Source organism: Podarcis raffonei, chromosome W (assembly GCF_027172205.1).
Source record: "Podarcis raffonei isolate rPodRaf1 chromosome W, rPodRaf1.pri, whole genome shotgun sequence".
NCBI lineage: Eukaryota > Metazoa > Chordata > Lepidosauria > Squamata > Lacertidae > Podarcis > Podarcis raffonei.
In genome coordinates, this window is record NC_070620.1 from 20,947,807 (window position 1) to 20,964,937 (window position 17,131).

A 17,131-nucleotide genomic window follows, 5' to 3' on the forward strand; every position below is an offset into this window, starting at 1 on the left:
GCCGGATCCGGCCCCCGGGCCTTAGTTTGCCTACCCATGATTCTAGCTGTCTACAATGGTTTTTAAGATAAATTATATATTTCCCCTATTCCTTACTGAAATTTTGGTCTTCCTGATTTCTGATTCTTTCAGAATTTGGCAAAATTTGGAACTCCTAATGGGCCCAGATGAAAAGAGTGGGCATCTTGTCAGGTTGCACAAAATGCAAGTTACTTTTCCCACCACTCAAGCAGAATTTGTTTGCGTCAAGCCAGGAATAATGGTTTTGTGTTGAAGTTCTGTACATGTCTGTACACCATCAAATAATGTGATGGTACCAAAGCGGGTTGAAAGTACCTATTAGATAAGGCACTTTTTATCGTATGTGGTCGAAATGTAAAATAGTTAAAAACTTTTGGGAAATGATATATAATGTATTGAAAAAAATGTTCAAAATGACATTTGTTAAAAAGCCAGAAGCTTTTTTGCTAGGCATTTCAGCTCTTGAACTACCAAAAAAAGAAATGGAAAATATTCATGTATGCTACAAGAGCGGCAAGAATTTTATTAGCTCAAGGTTGGAAGACTGAAGAAGTACCGACGAAAGATCAGTGGCAAGAAAAACTGATGAACTATGCAGAATTAGCAAAGTTAACAGATAAATTGCATGAAAAAGACAATAGAGACTTTAAAAATGAATGGGAATCTTTAACAACCTATTTACAAAAACAACATAAAGAAATGGACTCTGGCAGGTTTTGAATAAACATTCACAATTTTATTTAATTAAAATATGGAGGAAGATAAGGTAACAATATTTAAAGTACATCAACATGCAGAAAACAATGTTTGTAACAAACCAGAAAGGGAAGATGAGGGAAGTCGCGGGGGGGGGGGATGTAAAATTGAATCATTGTTGATTGTAATTTGTTATAAAAGAGGAAATATTATATAGATAGATAGATAGATAGATAGATAGATAGATAGATGGGGACGCGGGTGGCGCTGTGGGTTAAACCACAGAGCCTAGGACTTGCCGATCAGAAGGTCAGCTGTTCAAATCCCCAGGGGTGAGCTCCCGTTGCTCGGTCCCTGCTCCTGCCAGCCTAGCAGTTCGAAAGCACGTCAAAGTGCAAGTAGATAAATAGGCACCACTCCGGCAGGAAGGTAAACGGTGTTTCCGTGTGCTGCTCTGGTTCACCAGAAGCGACTTAGTCATGCTGGCCACGTGACCCAGAAGCTGTACGCCGGCTCCCTCGGCCAATAAAGCGAGATGAGCACCGCAACCCCAGAGTCGGTCATGACTGGACCTAATGGTCAGGGGTCCCCTTTACCTATAGATAGATAGATAGATAGATAGATAGATAGATAGATAGATAGTACCTATTAGATTAAATGCCAGCCAATCTTGCGTTTTCCCCCTTCCCAGGTCTGCTCACTTCAGCACTTTGGCAATCAAGCAGAACCCGCTGCTGGCCGAAGCCTACTCAAATCTGGGGAACGTGTACAAGGAACGGGGCCAACTGCAGGAGGCAATTGAGCACTATCGACACGCCCTGCGCCTCAAGCCGGACTTCATTGATGGATACATCAACCTCGCCGCTGCTTTAGTTGCCGCAGGCGACATGGAAGGAGCGGTGCAGGCCTATGTCTCTGCCCTGCAGTACAACCCTGTAAGTTGAATTCCGCCGGGAGAAGGCAGAGTTCTCTCTGAAACCTAAGTCGTGGCTTTGAACCGGCGCGATTCCGAAAGCATTTCCGTTTTTAGATTTGAAAGCTTTGCAGCTGGCTCTTCGTATTCCGAAACGTCCAAGTCTCCTCGGAAGTGGGACGCGGGTGGCACTGTGGTGCAAACCACTGAGCCTCTTGGGCTTGCCAGTCGGAAGGTCGGCGGTCCGAATCCCCGCTACAGGGCGAGCGCCTGTTCGGTCCCAGCTCCTGCCGACCTAGCAGTTCGAAAGCATGTCCGAGTGCAAGGAGATAAATAGGCGCTGCTCTGGCGGGATGGCAAACAGCGTTTCTGTGCACTGCTCCGGTTTTGCCAGAAGCGGCTTAGTCGTGCTGGCCACCTGACCCTGGAAAAAACTGTGGACAAACGCCGGCTCCCTCGGCCAGTAAAGTGAGATGAGCGCCGCAACCCCAGAGTTGTTAGTGATTGGACTTTACTGTCGGGGTCCTCTACATTTATCTTTTAAGTCTCTTAGTTATTCTCGAGGCTGTAGTGGTACTGCAGTATAGTGGTACTGTGCCTGTGTCTCAAGGCTTGGACTCCCCTCAGTAGTTTCCTAGTCTTTTTTTGAAGCTGGTTTGCTGATGCATAGAAGTACGAGATCGCTTTTGCTCTGACCATTTGAAAGACCGTTTTTAAACACCCTTAAACAAGTGCCCAGGTGATGGCTTACACTGCCCATCTATCATAATAAATAACAAGATGAAAAAAATCTTTTTAAATAATTCCTTTGGTACCTTAAAGATCAACTAAATATAAGCTTTCAAGGTATGAGCTTGCGTGTGTAATACACACTTCGTCAGATACTCAGTTTTTATTTATTTATTTCGACTATTAGATGAGTCACTGGTTGTAAGAGGGCCCTGTGCCCAGTTTGCACCGGAAGGGTGTCAAAAGCGGTCAGTTGAAGTCTCAAAAAATTGCAAAAGGGAGGTTGCCAGAATACATTTCCCTAATACGCGGTCATTTTCATTCACGACTCAGGCAACCCCTATTTGCCCTGAGGAAGAGTATTCTGCCTTAAAAGAGGCCATAGCATTTTCTTTCAGCGAACTGCAAACTGTCAAATTAATCCCCTTTCCATAACCGTTCCCCATCTTCTAATTGTGTATCAGGGACGGCCAACTCCCAAGAGACTGCAATCTACTTAGAAAATAAAAAGTGACAGTGATCTACCTCCGTTTTGGGGGGGTTCAGGTCAAAGCTCATACACTGAAAGCTTATATTTAGTTGATCTTTAAGGTGCCACTGGAGTTATTAAAAAATATTTGTTCATCTTTCAACTTGTTATTTCTTATAACTATCACAGATCAACATGGCAATCCACCTGAAACTGCCCATCTATGCCACTCTCCTTTAATTGCTTGTGTCTCCCCCGTTGTTGGTACCAGTCCAGGAAGAGCAGAGAACATACAGCCACATATATTAATCTGGGGCAGCACTTTGGGGGGTCTTAAGTGGGGCTGACTTTGTCCCCATGTTGAATCTGCTGTGTTATTCTTGGTGGTGTTTTCAAGACCTGTCCGTTTCCGCAAGATTCTGATGTTTAAAGGAACCAAGCATACAAAGGATGAAGATAATGAGAGACTGTACAATCTCTATATACAGTGGTCCCTTGGTTCTCAAACTGAATCCGTTCCAGAAGTCCATTCAAAAACCAAGGCTTTCCCATAGAAAGTGATGCAAAACAGATTAATCCATTCTAGACTTATAAAAACAACCCCTAAAACAGCCATTTAACATGAATTTTATTATCTAATGAGACCATTGATCCGTAAAATGAAAGCATTCATCAATGTTCTGTACTATAAAAGAAATAAGACAGTACCATAGATGATAATTTTTTTTAAAAAAAATTTCCTGACCTTCACTGATGATAGTCATTGTTTGGATAGGGGGCTTTGATCCATTTCTGCAGTCATACAATCAATACAGTCAATCAATTTCTCTTACAACCAATCAATCAACCATAAAACGCAAAATGAGCCACAGTCAGGAAAATGAAAAAGCCACACAAACAAAAATGCAAAAAATAGCAAAAACAAAAGCACCAAATATCGCCTCAGAACACTGCAATCAGAAATGGAAGGCTTCAATTACGATGGCGGGGGGGGGGCCTTAAATTAGCTGCTCAAGGATGCAAACGGGATGGGGGAAAACTTACCGTATTTTTTACTCTATTGGACGCACTGGACCATAGGACACACCATAGGAGGGGGAGAATAGGAAAAAAAATTTCTTTTCTTGTTTCCCCCCTCAAAAACAAGGCGCGTTCAAGGTGTGTTCAAGAGCAGGCCTTGCCGCTGCCCCCCGAGCTTGTGGGGCTGGCGGTGGGGGGAAGCGCTGCTTTCCCCCACCGCCAGCCTTAAAGATCCCTGAAGCCTTTGGAGCGCAGCTGCACTCCAAAGGCTTGAGGCTTCGGGGACATCCTTTGTAGCCTTCACCCCGCCGCCCCGCGGAGGCTTTGCGCAGCCCTCCCGAAGCTGGAACAGCGAGATGGAGGGCTGCGCAGCGCCCCGTCTCGCTGTTTTGGCTTCGAGGACAGCAGGCTGCTGTCTGCAAGCCTTGGGAGCCCGGCGGGAACTCCCGCCGGGCTCCGCAGGCTTGCAGAGAGCTGCCCGAAGCCCGAGGTGCACAGCGCCGCACTCCCCGGGCTTTGGGCTGCAGGCAGCTGTCCGCAAGCCTGTGGAACCTGGTGGGAGTTCCCGCCGGGCTCCGCAGGCTTGCGGGCTCCGCAGGCTTGCAGATAGCTTCCTGAAGCCTGGAACGCGAGAGGGGTTGGTGCGCACCGACCCCTCTTGCGCTCCAGGCTTCAGCGAAAGCCTGCATTCGCTCCATAGGACGCACACACTTTCCCCCTTCATTTTTGGAGGGGAAAAAGTGTGTCCTATAGAGCGAAAAGTACGGTAATTACGATGGGGGGGGGCTTAAATTTGCTGCGTACAGGTAAAATGGATGAAAAAACCCTTAATTATGATGGGGGGACTAAAATTTGCTGCGCAACAGTAAAAACGGAAGCTCAGGAGTCTATTCGGCTTCCGAGGCAAAGTTAAAAAACCGGAACACCTCCTTCCGGCTTTGCAGCGTTCGAGTTCTAAGTTGTTCAGGAAGTAAGCTGCTTGAGAACCAAGGCCCCACTGTATATAATCTTTTGATGTCACTATTGCCTCTTTTGGGGACTGACCCGATGCATTTAATTTCCAGGACTTGTACTGCGTGCGTAGTGACCTGGGGAATCTGCTCAAAGCCCTGGGTCGCTTGGAAGAAGCCAAGGTAGGTGTTCTGTAGAATGAGTTTTAAAACATCAGTCTTTTGAGAATGTGAACGCTTGCGCCAAGTCTTCGATGCTCCGCTGATCTGCGAGACTCCCGAGAAATGGCTGAGAAGCCGAAGGCCTTGAATTCCCCCAGCGTAGTTGCGGGGCCAGATCTGGCAAGCCCCCGTTAATACTTGGTTTTAAGACGTTGAGTCTTGCCGCAGAACGCGACTACCCACTATTGTGATGTGACTCAGGGGCACCACCATTCTCTGATCTGGAAAGAAACATTCCTTCCAAACTGAGGCTTGCCTGCTGACTTAGTCCGTGGTTCCTGTGAGAAGCAGGCACTCTTCTAAAGTCCTTTGCGGCTTGTAAGTGGAGAAGAACCTTATCGAATGTTTCCTTCTGAATATGGCATTGAAAAAAAGATGATTCTTTAACCTTTTCCCGCCCCCGTCTCCATAGTGGAAGAAAGGCTGGCAAACAGTCCTGGTCCTGGTTTGCTTCTTTTGAACAATCTGTCTTTGTCCAAAGGGGTTGAGTGACGTGGCTGGTTTGCTCGGGAGATGAGCTGATCAAAGAAAAATGTGCGGCCGAGAGTGGGACGGTGGCTTCTAGCAGTCCGGTTTGCAGCCGAGAATTCGAACCCCAAAACGGCTCTCCGCCAAGCGGGGGCTTTCAAACGGGACCCGAAATTGCCTTGTTACAAGCCACCTTACAAAGCTGTGCTGCTGGGGCACGGAGGAACGAGAAGGAGCGCCAGAGGTCCTTCCCTTCCAGCCCCACGCGCCTGCTTCTGAGTGGGGTGCGTCAACAGTGTAGCTTCCGACTGGTTGCCGTTCAGGGCGGGGGGTGGGTGGGGAGAGGAGAAAGCCTGCTTTTCGGGAGAATCCGCTTTCAGGTTCTGGGAACGGACAAATTCCAAGCACCGATTGGGCAGGCAGCCGCTCCGGCCAGCCCCATTGCGTCTATTCTGAATGGGGTGGGGGCATCCAAACGCCTTCTCCAAAGCACCAGGCGGACAGCTAACTCGAATCGCACGCCACCGCGGCTTCTAGTGTGATTGGTCACCGGCCGAGACATCGCGCCTGCCTTAGGTTGCTGACTTCTTTGTTTCAGAGCTCTGGAGAGACACGCCTAGCTTGAAAGTGTTATTCCATTTTTTGCAAGAACTCCATTAAACCAGGGGGGGGAAATACATCTATATATATTCTGGACAAACGGCAATGTATTTCTTTGGCCATCAGTGCATTTGCAAGACCAAACCAGCACAATCTTTACCACCTGAATTGAAATACAATTATTGCAGTAGTTTCGGAGCCTTTCTTCCAGTTTGCTGTTGCCCCCCCATTAACCCCTTTCCCTTCTGCATGCCCCCCCCCCCCCGTTACAGACCAACCGCCCTCCACCCCCCTGTGTTAAGACATACCCAGAGATTATCGATTGCTTTGTTGGAACTTTTTACTAATGATCTTGTTTTATTTTCTCTCTCGTTTTTGGTTTTCCAACACTGATAGTACATTTAGAAGGTTTCAGGTGGGGGAAACCTTTTCCATGCGTAAGGAGAGGGAGCTCGAGGGCTGGATCTAAAGCAGAGACTCTCCTCCTCCTCCTCCTCTTCTTCCAGGAAGGAACGCACCGAAAACTCACATGAGAAATATGGTAACGGGTTTGTAACTGCCACGACAAAAAACATTTGCTCCGTGCCTGAATATTCTGTCCTGTGGCTTTGGAAACTGCTTAAATATTTTCTGTACGAGCGAGTAACGTTAGAGAGCAATTGATAGTCCTAGCCACGTTTCTTTCCGAGAAATAAACGTAAAAAAAGTACCTTAAGATTTAAGAGAGATAATTGGGAAAGGACTTGATTAAAGCATCTAACTCTTCCTGGTGGTTCATTTTTTTTATCCTTTTTTCCTTCTTTGTTTGGATTGCAGCGTTCTGCTCTGCCGATGACGCACTGTGGTCCTGTGGTAGCGCAAAGGCGGCGCAGCGGAAACGCGCACTGCGTGTGATGGGGCCCTTGTGAATGGTGGACTAGATGATTCATCTCCACCCGGGCGGCTCCTCTAGGCCTCTTGACGAAATTGGGTTGTGATGCATCGAGGTTTCCGACACAAATTTAAGACCCCCGCCTCTGCCCCCAGTTTTCATGCAGGCTTGTCCGGGAGATGAATCGGTCTGGTTGGCCTCTCACAGCACCCATGGGCGTTGCGGCAAAGCGCGCGGTTGGCAGCGAGGGTGCGAGCGGTGTGCTGTTAGGGGGCGCTGGCGACTTCTCGCGCTCGCATTGCAGGGACCGGGACCTTTGTACAAAGCTGTCATTTGAGGTTGTGAAGGTAACATTCAGGTGTTCATCCTGGACAGGTGAGGTCAGGCTCAGAGAGCCAAGTTTTTGTTCTTTGAAAAGAGAGAGAGAGACCGTGTCTTTCGTGCGGTACCCTGGATCTTCTAATTTAATTTCTACTTGCAGTGGTGCCTTGGTTCTCAAACTAAGTCCCTTCTGAAACCAAAGCATTCCGAAACCAAGGACGCCAGCAAGGCTGAACCTTTCTGTAAAAGGGGTACCACAGTTCTCAAACTGAATCTGTTCCGAAACCCAGACGTTCTTTCCCATGGAAAGGAATGCAAAACGGAGCCATCTGTTCCAGGCTTTTAAAAACAACCCCTAAAACAGCCATTGAACACGGGTTTTGCTATCTAACTAGACCATTGATCCATGAATTGAAAGCAATAATGTACTGTATTATACAGTAAATAAAACAGTATTGTAGATGATAAAAATTAAAATTATTTTTTTTCCTTACCTGCACTGATGATAGTCATTGTTTGGATAGGGGGGCTTTTATCCCTTTCCGCAGTCACACAATCCATCCATCCATCCATCCATCAATCAATCAATCCATGCATCGGTAGTAAAGTCATTGTTTGGATGGGGGGCTTCGATCCCTTTCCACAGTGAAACAATCAGTCCATCAGTATTTGAACTGGGTTCCACACAGTCACAAAAACAAAGTAATTGAAAAAGCCTCCAAAACAAAAGCACAAAATAAATTACAAAAACAAAAGCACCAAACTTAATCCATTCCAGAAGTCCATGGCACTTCCGAAACGTTCGGAAAGCAATGTGTTTGAGTAACAGGAATTTTATGATTCTCAAAAGGAAACCTGCCCTTGTCCATTAGGGCAGTTTATAAAAAACTGCTCCAAAGGTCTTATCTTACTACACTCGGGATTATATAGCTGTTTCTGAAATGTCATGCATATCAGTTAATATCTTGACCCTCCTCCACGAAAAGAGCTGTTTACTTGGCCGTTTTCCTATGTCATGAAGGCTGAAATTTCAATTCAGTGGAGCAGGGTCAAGATATTAACTGATATGTCTAATGGTTATGGGGTTGCTCGTGCGTAAGTGGCCGCCACTCCTGGGTAGGTGGCCTGGTTAAACCTTTCCTGGCTGGACAGCCCCTCACTTCGTGGCTGCTCAGTCGCTGGCAGAATCCGACAGTGGGCGTTTCTTCAACCTTTTCCAACATAAAAGTTGTTTGACGCCCAGTCTCCTCCTAGCCTCCCTGCGCGGAAGCCTTCTGCGCAGGGTGGGCGTGGGTAGCGGAGGACCTGTGCTCTCTCCACTGGTGTCCAGTGAAGAGTCTCTGAGCCTGCTCTCCGCTTCCCCCATTGGCCCCCCTCCATCCCTGGTGTCGCGCTGAATTTCTTCCCCAACAGGAGACCTGCCTCTCTCCCTACTTGGCCCCTCTCCAGCATCGTTGTGGAGCCTCTCCTCCTCCCCTCGTTCCGATGGCAGTTCCCTGACATCCATCTCCCCCCCAGAACCCCCTCCACCCCCGGCCCCACCTCTGGATCCAACTTCGTCCCGGTCCTCGGCCGACGATGCGGGAAATCCTCGGAAGGAGCTGTCGCTATCCTCAGAGGATTCAAAACCCGCTTCCCACCCTCTCTGATCTCTCCTCACGGGGTGGGCCTCCCAGTCTGAATCCTCCCTCTCCGACGCTTCTCCCTCCCTCCTCTTCGGAGTCAGGAAAACCCTCGAACTCCTCGTCGTCGGTGGTGCCGAATTGCTCCTCCCAGAATCTCACTGGTGGTTTTGGCTTGCGTGGGAACCGACTGTGGAACTCTTCCACTAGATACCCATCATTGATTGCCTCCGCGGGAACCCACGTGTCTTCAGACCGGGGTTCCCCCTCCCAAGCGACCAAGTACTCTACTCTGCGCCCCCGCCACCTGGAATCGAGTATTTCCGTGGCTTGGTTGTGGTGTTCTTTCTCCTCTACTTGCGGGTGTGTGGTGACTTCCCCCTCCCGTCCCGGGAATTCCCGCCCCTCCCTGTACGGAGAGAGTAGGGACCTATGGAACACCGGGTGTAACTTCATGCTGTCCGGCAGCTTGAGCCTATATGCCACGGGGTTCACCTGCTGTGTTACCTCAAAAGGTCCCAGTCGCCTCGGCTGCAACTTCTTGCACCCTCCCTTAAAGGGTAACCCTCGGGTTGACAACCACACCCGGTCCCCCACCCGTATGGTCTCCCCTTCCCGACGGTGCTTGTCTGCCTGCCTCTTGTAAATTTCTTTGGCCCTCTCCAAATTCATCTGGAGTTGCTGGTGCAAGGCCTCCATTTCTTCCACAAACTGCTCTGCTGCAGGTACGCTCCACCCTTCCTCCCCTCTCCCCGGGAAGGCCCAGGGGTGACACCCATAATTGGCCATGAACGGGCTCATTCCCGTGGACACGTGTTCAGCGTTGTATGCAGATTCAGCCAGTGCTAGTTTGTCTACCCAATCGTTCTGTCTCTCGCTGACGTAGCAGCGTAGGTATTGCTGGAGTATACTGTTCGCTCGTTCCGCTTGTCCGTTGGTTTCCGGGTGTCTCGCCGTCGAGAACCCCACCTCGACCTGCAGCAAGCTCATGAGCTTCCTCCAGAACCTTGAAGTAAATTGTTTCCCGCGATCTGAGATGACCCTCGAGGGAACCCCATGCAACCTGAATATGTGATCTACAAACAATCTGGCCGTTTCCTCTGCCGTCACCGCATGCGAGCAAGCTATAAAATGGCACATTTTTGTCAGTAGGTCGACTACTACCATGACTGCTGTCTTCCCTCTTGATTTGGGCAAATCAGTCATAAAATCTATGGAGACCACCTCCCAGGGTCTTCCCGGTGTAGGTAAGGGTTCCAGTAGCCCTGCAGGTGCCGCCCTCTCCCCCTTTGCCCTCTGGCAGCGGTCGCACCCCCGTACGTACTCCCGTACATCTTCCCTCACCCTTGGCCACCAGAACTGCCTGGTGACAAGCAGCATGGTCTTGTGCTGAACAAAGTGCCCTGCTGTTGGGTTGTCGTGGGGTTGTTTGAGTACCCTTCCCCTCAATGTCTCCCCCGGTACGTACAGCGCTCCCTTATAGTACAGTACCCCTTCCTTTTCCTCAAATTCTCCCTGGTTTTCCCTTCCTTCCCGTAGTGCCCTGATTTTAGTTTGGGCGAACTTGTCGTCCCTGGTGAGACCGGCCAGTTCCCGTTTCCCAACCAACACTCCCCCACACACCCATCTGTCCTCGGGGAACACGTGTCGGGCTTCCGGCGGTCCCTCTCCTTCCATGTACTCCGGCTTCCGGGAGAGAGCATCGGCTCTAACATTCTCCGCTCCCGGCACATACCGGATCTCGAAGGAAAACATGGAGAACTCTTGTGCCCATCGAATCTGTCTCTGGTTGAGTACTCGCGCAGTCCTCCAGTACTCCCAAGTTCTTGTGATCCGTGCAAACCTGGATCTTGTGCCGCGCCCCTATCAACAGATGTCTCCACCGGCGAAACGCAGCATAGATAGCTAGCAGTTCGCGGTCATACACCGTGTAGTTCTGCTCCGACTTGTTCAGCTTCCTCGAGAAAAAGGCGCACGGCCTCCACTCTTGCTGGGTTCCGGGCTGCAAAAGTACGGCTCCTATGGCCCTGTCTGACGCGTCGGTCTCTAACCTCATGGGCTTCTCCAGATCCACGTGCAGGAGTTGCTCTTCCGACGCGAATGCTTTCTTCAGGCTTTCAAAGGATCGCTGGGCCCCTTCCGTCCAGACGAACTTCTTTTTGCTGCTGAGACAGTCTGTGATGGGTGCTGTTAAATGAGCGAAGTTCTTGATGAACTTCCTGTAAAAGTTGCTGAACGCTAGGAACCTCTGCACGTCCTTCCGGGTCTTGGGGGCCTTCCATTCCAGTACCGCCTGCACCTTGCTGGAGTCCATAGCTAGACCCTTGTCTGACAACTTGTACCCCAGAAACTCTACCTCCCTTGTGTGAAATTGGCATTTTTCCAGCTTGACCCACAACTGGTGCCTGCAGTCTCTTTAGCACTTCCCTGACGTCCTTGACATGTTGCTTCTCATTGTCAGAATAAATTAAGACGTCGTCCAAGAAGGCTACGCAGTTTTTGTACAGCAGGTACCCCAACACGTGGTGCATGAAAGCTTGAAAGCAGGCGGAGCCGGACTGTAATCCGAATGGCATAACTAAGTATTTGAAGGCTCCCAGGGGGGTGAACATGGTGGTTTTCCATTCGTCCCCCTCCCTCATCCTGATCAAATTGTATGCCCCCCTGAGGTCCAGCTTGGTAAAAATTTTCCCCTGCCTCACCCGTGTTAAAATGTTGTCAATCCTGGGCATTGGGAAGGTCACGGGTTCTGATACCAGGTTGACGCCCCGGTAGTCCACCACGAGCCTGGGCTGATTTGTATCCTTTTTGTCCACAAAGAACACCGGACTGCCCCCCACCGCCTTTGATTCTCTTATGAAACCTCTTTTCAAGTTCTTGTCGATAAATTCCCGCAACTCCTGCATCTCCCTGTCCGACATGGCATACAGTTTACCCACTGGCAGCTGAGCCCCTGGGAGTAGGTTGATTTGGCAGTCAAAGGGCCTATGGGGGGGTAGCCTATCCGCCTCCTTCTCGCTGAAGACCTCCTGCAGGTCAGCATATTGGGGTGGCACCTTCCCTTTTGGCTCCACCCCCATTCCCGCCACCCTGGCCACTGTCATCCTTGGGGTTCCCCCCCCACGCAATGTTCCAAGCAGTAAGCTGACCCAAAGGTGACTGTCCGCTGATGCCATGCCACTACTGCATCATGCAGTGACAGCCAGCTCATTCCCAGTATTATTGGGGGTCCTGCCAGTGTGGCTACGTGAAAGGCAACGGTCTCCGTGTGCCGGGAAACCCTCATTCTCATTGGCGGGGTCTGGTGCGTCACTTCCCCTCCCAGAAGTTCTCTGCCATCTCTGGTGGTCACTTGCAAGGGGAAATCCAGGGGCAGCAGGTGGAGTTGGTGTGCCAGAGCGAAGTCCTTGCTAAAGAAATCGCAAGAGCTGCCTGAATCCAGCAGCGCCTTAACCTTGACTGGGTGCCCATTCGGGAGTTCTAGCACCACTTCTATGGCTATTGCTGCCTTGGGGGGGTCTGGCTGGGGCACTTCTATTGGTTGCTGGCCTGGCTGCTGTGCCCGCTGATCGGCAGCCAAGCGTTGGCGTTTCCCTGCCCCTGCCCATTTTCCTCCTCCCCCTCACCAGCGGCTCCCACCATTCCTTGCCAGGCCTTTCTTTGAGGGCAGACCCTGGCAAAATGTCCTGGCCGTTGGCAGAGGTAACACTTCTTGGTGGTTTTCCAATCCTTTCCCTCCTTTTTGCGACCTTCACTGGAGTTTGAAACCTTGCGCGCGCGCGCTCCATCTATCTCCATTGGTTCAGCCGGCTGGGGAGACTGCCTCGGTATTTCAGGAATGCGGTAGTCATGGCAACGTTCCCCTCTCCCTCCGCACTTCTCCTCCGCCCGCGCTTCCTGGCGTAATCCAATCGCAAGCACAGCCTTGGTCAGCTGATCCATCGACTGCGGGCGGGGCGCGCGGGAAAGCTCGTCCTTCACCGTTGGGGACAACCCCTCCTCAAACAACATTTGAATGGGCACCGAGTCTAGATCCCACCCGAGCCGGTGGACCAACATCTCAAAACGTGACCAGTACTCTCTAACTGATTGGCTCCTTTGCTTGCACCCCATCAGTTCCCGGCGAGTCACATTTTGCTCCACTTGGCTGGAGTACATTGCATCCATCGCGCCAAAAAATTTCCTAAGGTCCTTCAAGGCAGTGTTTTGCGTCGCCATTAGGGGCCTGACCCATTCCCGGGCACCATCCTGTAGATGCCCAATGACATATGCAACCCTCTCCCCATCATCAGCAAAGTCACTATGCTGCAGTTCCAAAGCGTTATAGTCTTGGGGCTTCCCCCCAAACTTATGTACCAGTCCCGGTACCTTCCTTGCGACGGGGGTGGTTCTGACCTGTCCATCCTGCGCCCGCCTTTCTTCTAGCCGCGCCGTCAGCAGAGCTACATGCTGTTCCAAATCTCGGTTCCTCTCCACCAGATTTTGCACTCCAGCTGCCTGCTCTGTGGCGCCTGCTCCCCTGGTTTGGCTCATGGTGCTGCCTGCCTGTCGCTGCGCACAAGCAACTTCAGGGACTGTCGGATTGCTCTAATGGTTATGGGGTTGCTCGTGCGTAAGTGGCCGCCACTCCTGGGTAGGTGGCCTGGTTAAACCTTTCCTGGCTGGACAGCCCCTCACTTCGTGGCTGCTCAGTCGCTGGCATAATCCGACAGTGGGCGTTTCTTCAACCTTTTCCAACATAAATGTTGTTTGACGCCCAGTCTCCTCCTAGCCTCCCTGCGCGGAAGCCTTCTGCGCAGGGTGGGCGTGGGTAGCGGAGGACCTGTGCTCTCTCCACTGGTGTCCAGTGAAGAGTCTCTGAGCCTGCTCTCCGCTTCCCCCATTGGCCCCCCTCCATCCCTGGTGTCGCGCTGAATTTCTTCCCCAACAGGAGACCTGCCTCTCTCCCTACTTGGCCCCTCTCCAGCATCGTCGTGGAGCCTCTCCTCCTCCTCTCGTTCCGATGGCAGTTCCCTGACAATATGCATGAAATTGCATTATATATAATCCCTAGTGTAGTAAGATAAGACCTATGGAGCAGGCATTTTCAATAAGTTTTGTATTGTCCATATAAAGAGGATGCCAGCAAGGTTGAACCTTTCTGTAAAATAAGAATTTTAACGCTTTCTTCTGGGTTTTTGGCGTTTGAGAACCACGACACCATTGCAATTTTGACTTAACTGGACAATATTTGGGAGAGGCAGGCCCACAGGTCATTTGAAGAGCTACTAGACCTCAGTCGGGATGCTATCCAAACCGCGTCGCAATCCAAACGGTGGCGTATCGCAAGCCAGTTGCGAATCCGAAAGCAGCTTCCCTGGACTTGGCTGAAGAATTGCTCGCTAGGAAAGAATTGCTATATATTGAAGGATCAGCGTAACTGATAATGGTGGATTTGCACTTGGGTCCTGGTTTGCGCCAGGGCAGCTCCATCCGCCAGCAGGCTAGTTTTGGCGCAAGCGAGCCTCTACTGCAGGATCACTTTTGGCCGGTCAGAGGAGGGGGACTAATGGGAATTTTTTTCTTGCTTTTCTTTTGTGCAAATATCCCGTCCCCCCTGTACCTACTGCCCCTCGACTCTCCGAAGGCCTGCTACCTGAAAGCCATCGAGACCCAGCCCAACTTTGCAGTGGCGTGGAGTAACCTCGGCTGCGTGTTCAATGCGCAAGGGGAAATCTGGCTGGCGATTCATCATTTTGAGAAGGTAACTGTCCCGGGGGTTCTGGGCTCTGTAGACATGGGAAGGCCTGGAAAAATAATAATTATAACGATGATGATGATAATCCACTATAAGCCCCATTAATTGGGCTAGTAGTGTTCTCTCTCTCTTTGAAATATATATTTTTTATTTTTTTCATTCATAACAATCCAATCTAAGCCACTTTAATTGGGCAAGTAGCATTCTCTTTTTAAATCATTTTTTATTAATTTTTTCATCAATAATCCAATCTAAGCCTCATTTGCTGCGGAGACTAATGGTGGTGAGCTCTGTGTCGTCTGCTTAAGGGATGACACGGTCCAGGCAATTAGAGCATTAGGGGTGACTGCCAGGGCTTGGTGCACCCCCGAAAAAAACCCCATGGTGGTGTGGGGGTCTTAGGGGTCCAGCAGAGCGCAATAATTCGCCCCCCCTGAATCCCCCAGCTGTCGTTTTGCGCACGGGGGAAAAGGAGGAGGCTTGAGTCCACTCACGGCTCCAACGCACTCTTCTACTGAAGCCACATATCGCCACAGAAGCAGTGGATTTTATTTTCCAATTAGAGGTAAAAGCCAAATAAAGCTTTAAAAAAGAAGAATTAGGATTAAATTGACTGATTTGGTAAAACGGAAGCCAAAAAGAAAGCTTCCGATTTCTGCGGACAGGCTCTGCAAGGGACTTTTTTGTGAATGGGAGACAGAGAGGCGTTTACAGCCATGGAGATTTTGTAAGAGTTTGACTTGGACTTTTGAGACTGTTTCCTTCTTTTGGATATACTTTAGAAACAGTTGTGTCAAGTTACCGGGGGCGGGGGGGATACAAATTAACAGCTGGAGAGAACTTGACAGATTGATACCTTTGGCAGAGTAGGAAGCAAAAAGACGGGGGGGGGGGAAGGCTGTGGAAATACGAGCTTTAATCCCAGCCCTGGAACTTGGAGGCATTAAATTGGGGCTAAGCAGAAGAACTCTCTACCTTATTGAGGGAGAAATTCCTAAAGGAGGAAGGAGAACCTGGAATAGCTTTGGAATTAACATCAGTGCCTTTAGAAGACCAGGGGATTTAAGAAATACTACCTGTCAAAAAAGACTTGAACACTCCAGCATATATGGGACTTATATATAAAGCCAAAAAGTTGGAAAAATTTGGATTACAAAATACTAAAGAACAGTTTACATGGACGTGGAATTGGACATGGACTTTTAGTTTGAAAGTACAGCCTGGATTTATAAAAAGTTGGACTATTATTTCCCACCATCTTCTGGAAAGTGAAAGGACAGGACTGAAGAGAAGTATATGATTTTATGTTAATTTTATATGTCGGCTGGATTGGGACTGGTCTTGTTTGATTGATTGAGTTGATTTGACTTGGAACTGTTTTTTCTTTCTGTTTTTTAAGGATTGGGTATAAGAACTACTTTCTGTATTTTATACAGTGAGATATTATTTTATATCCTTCCTTTGTCTGTTCTTGGGCTATTTTATGTTTTTTTGTCTGTTTTTGGTTTACTGTCTTGATGGATTGCTAGGAGAGGGAAGGTTGCTTAAAGGGAAATAAAAATTTCATGGTTCAGTCTGGGAGTGGGAAAGTATTTACACTTCTGGGCTGAGCCAGGAAGTGCAGGTGTGGCCTTGAAGAGGAGTGCCGAACTGTGGGAAAGACTGCTGGCCTAGATATGGTGGGTAAGCAACAGGCAGGAGCAGTTACTAGGAAATCTGCTATGGACAAAAGACGAGCAAGTGTGCAGGAAGAGACATTAGAAAAGTAGGGAAAGCAGAACATACTGATTTCCTTACACAACAGTTTATGGAATTCAAGAAAGAGATGGTTCAGTCAATGAAAAGTTTTACTCAACAAGTGCATATGGATATGGAGAAATCTAATAAATTGTTGACAGAACAAGTGCATAGGGATATGGAGAACTCCCAACAAGTTACTGACAGAACAATTTGGAAAATTAGGTGAAAAGGTCAATAATTTAGAAACCAAAGTGAATAAATTGGAAAAAAACTACTGAGGAGTTAGGGCGCTTGAAGGAGGAACAAAAAGCAGTCATGGGGACAGTGGGAGGACTACAAGAGAAGCAAAATGAGTCAGAAGATCAAATCCTCCTTTTACAGCTAAGAGAGAGAGACAGGACAGTAAGAATAAGAGGCCTACCAGAATCAGAGACAGAACAGAATTTAGAACCATATGTTACACAGACTATTGCAGAATGGAGAGCTGTTTCAGAGTAAAGACGAGAGAAAGTAGACTGAGAAAGCAGCCAGGAGATGTCCTATTAACACTAGTTTCAAAAAAAAATGAAGGATGCAATCCTTCAAAAAAGTTTAGAGGACAGTCTGCTGGTTGCTGAACAGAAAGTTGACATTTTTCGGGAAATTCCACTGAAATTGAAACTTAGGAGGCATATGTACTGGTTTTTAGCAACAGCATTGAAGAGGGTGGACATCAGGTATAAATGGGAATATCCAGAAGGGATTTCATTCAC

General features: G+C 49.0%; 1 protein-coding gene across 3 annotated transcripts in view; it reads left to right on the plus strand.

Moving 5' to 3' along the window:
* Positions 1-17,131, plus strand: part of LOC128405947 (UDP-N-acetylglucosamine--peptide N-acetylglucosaminyltransferase 110 kDa subunit-like) — a 121,306-nt gene that overhangs the window by 20,569 nt on the left and 83,606 nt on the right. For 2 of the 3 annotated variants that reach the window (XM_053372998.1, XM_053372997.1), the window contains exons 3-5: positions 1,409-1,652; positions 4,913-4,981; positions 14,529-14,645. In XM_053372998.1, coding sequence (XP_053228973.1) covers positions 1,409-1,652; positions 4,913-4,981; positions 14,529-14,645 — 430 coding nt within the window. Of the gene's footprint in view, positions 1-1,408; positions 1,653-4,912; positions 4,982-6,490; positions 6,630-14,528; positions 14,646-17,131 lie in introns of those variants that run through there. The other variant, XM_053372999.1, reaches the window with a different exon arrangement.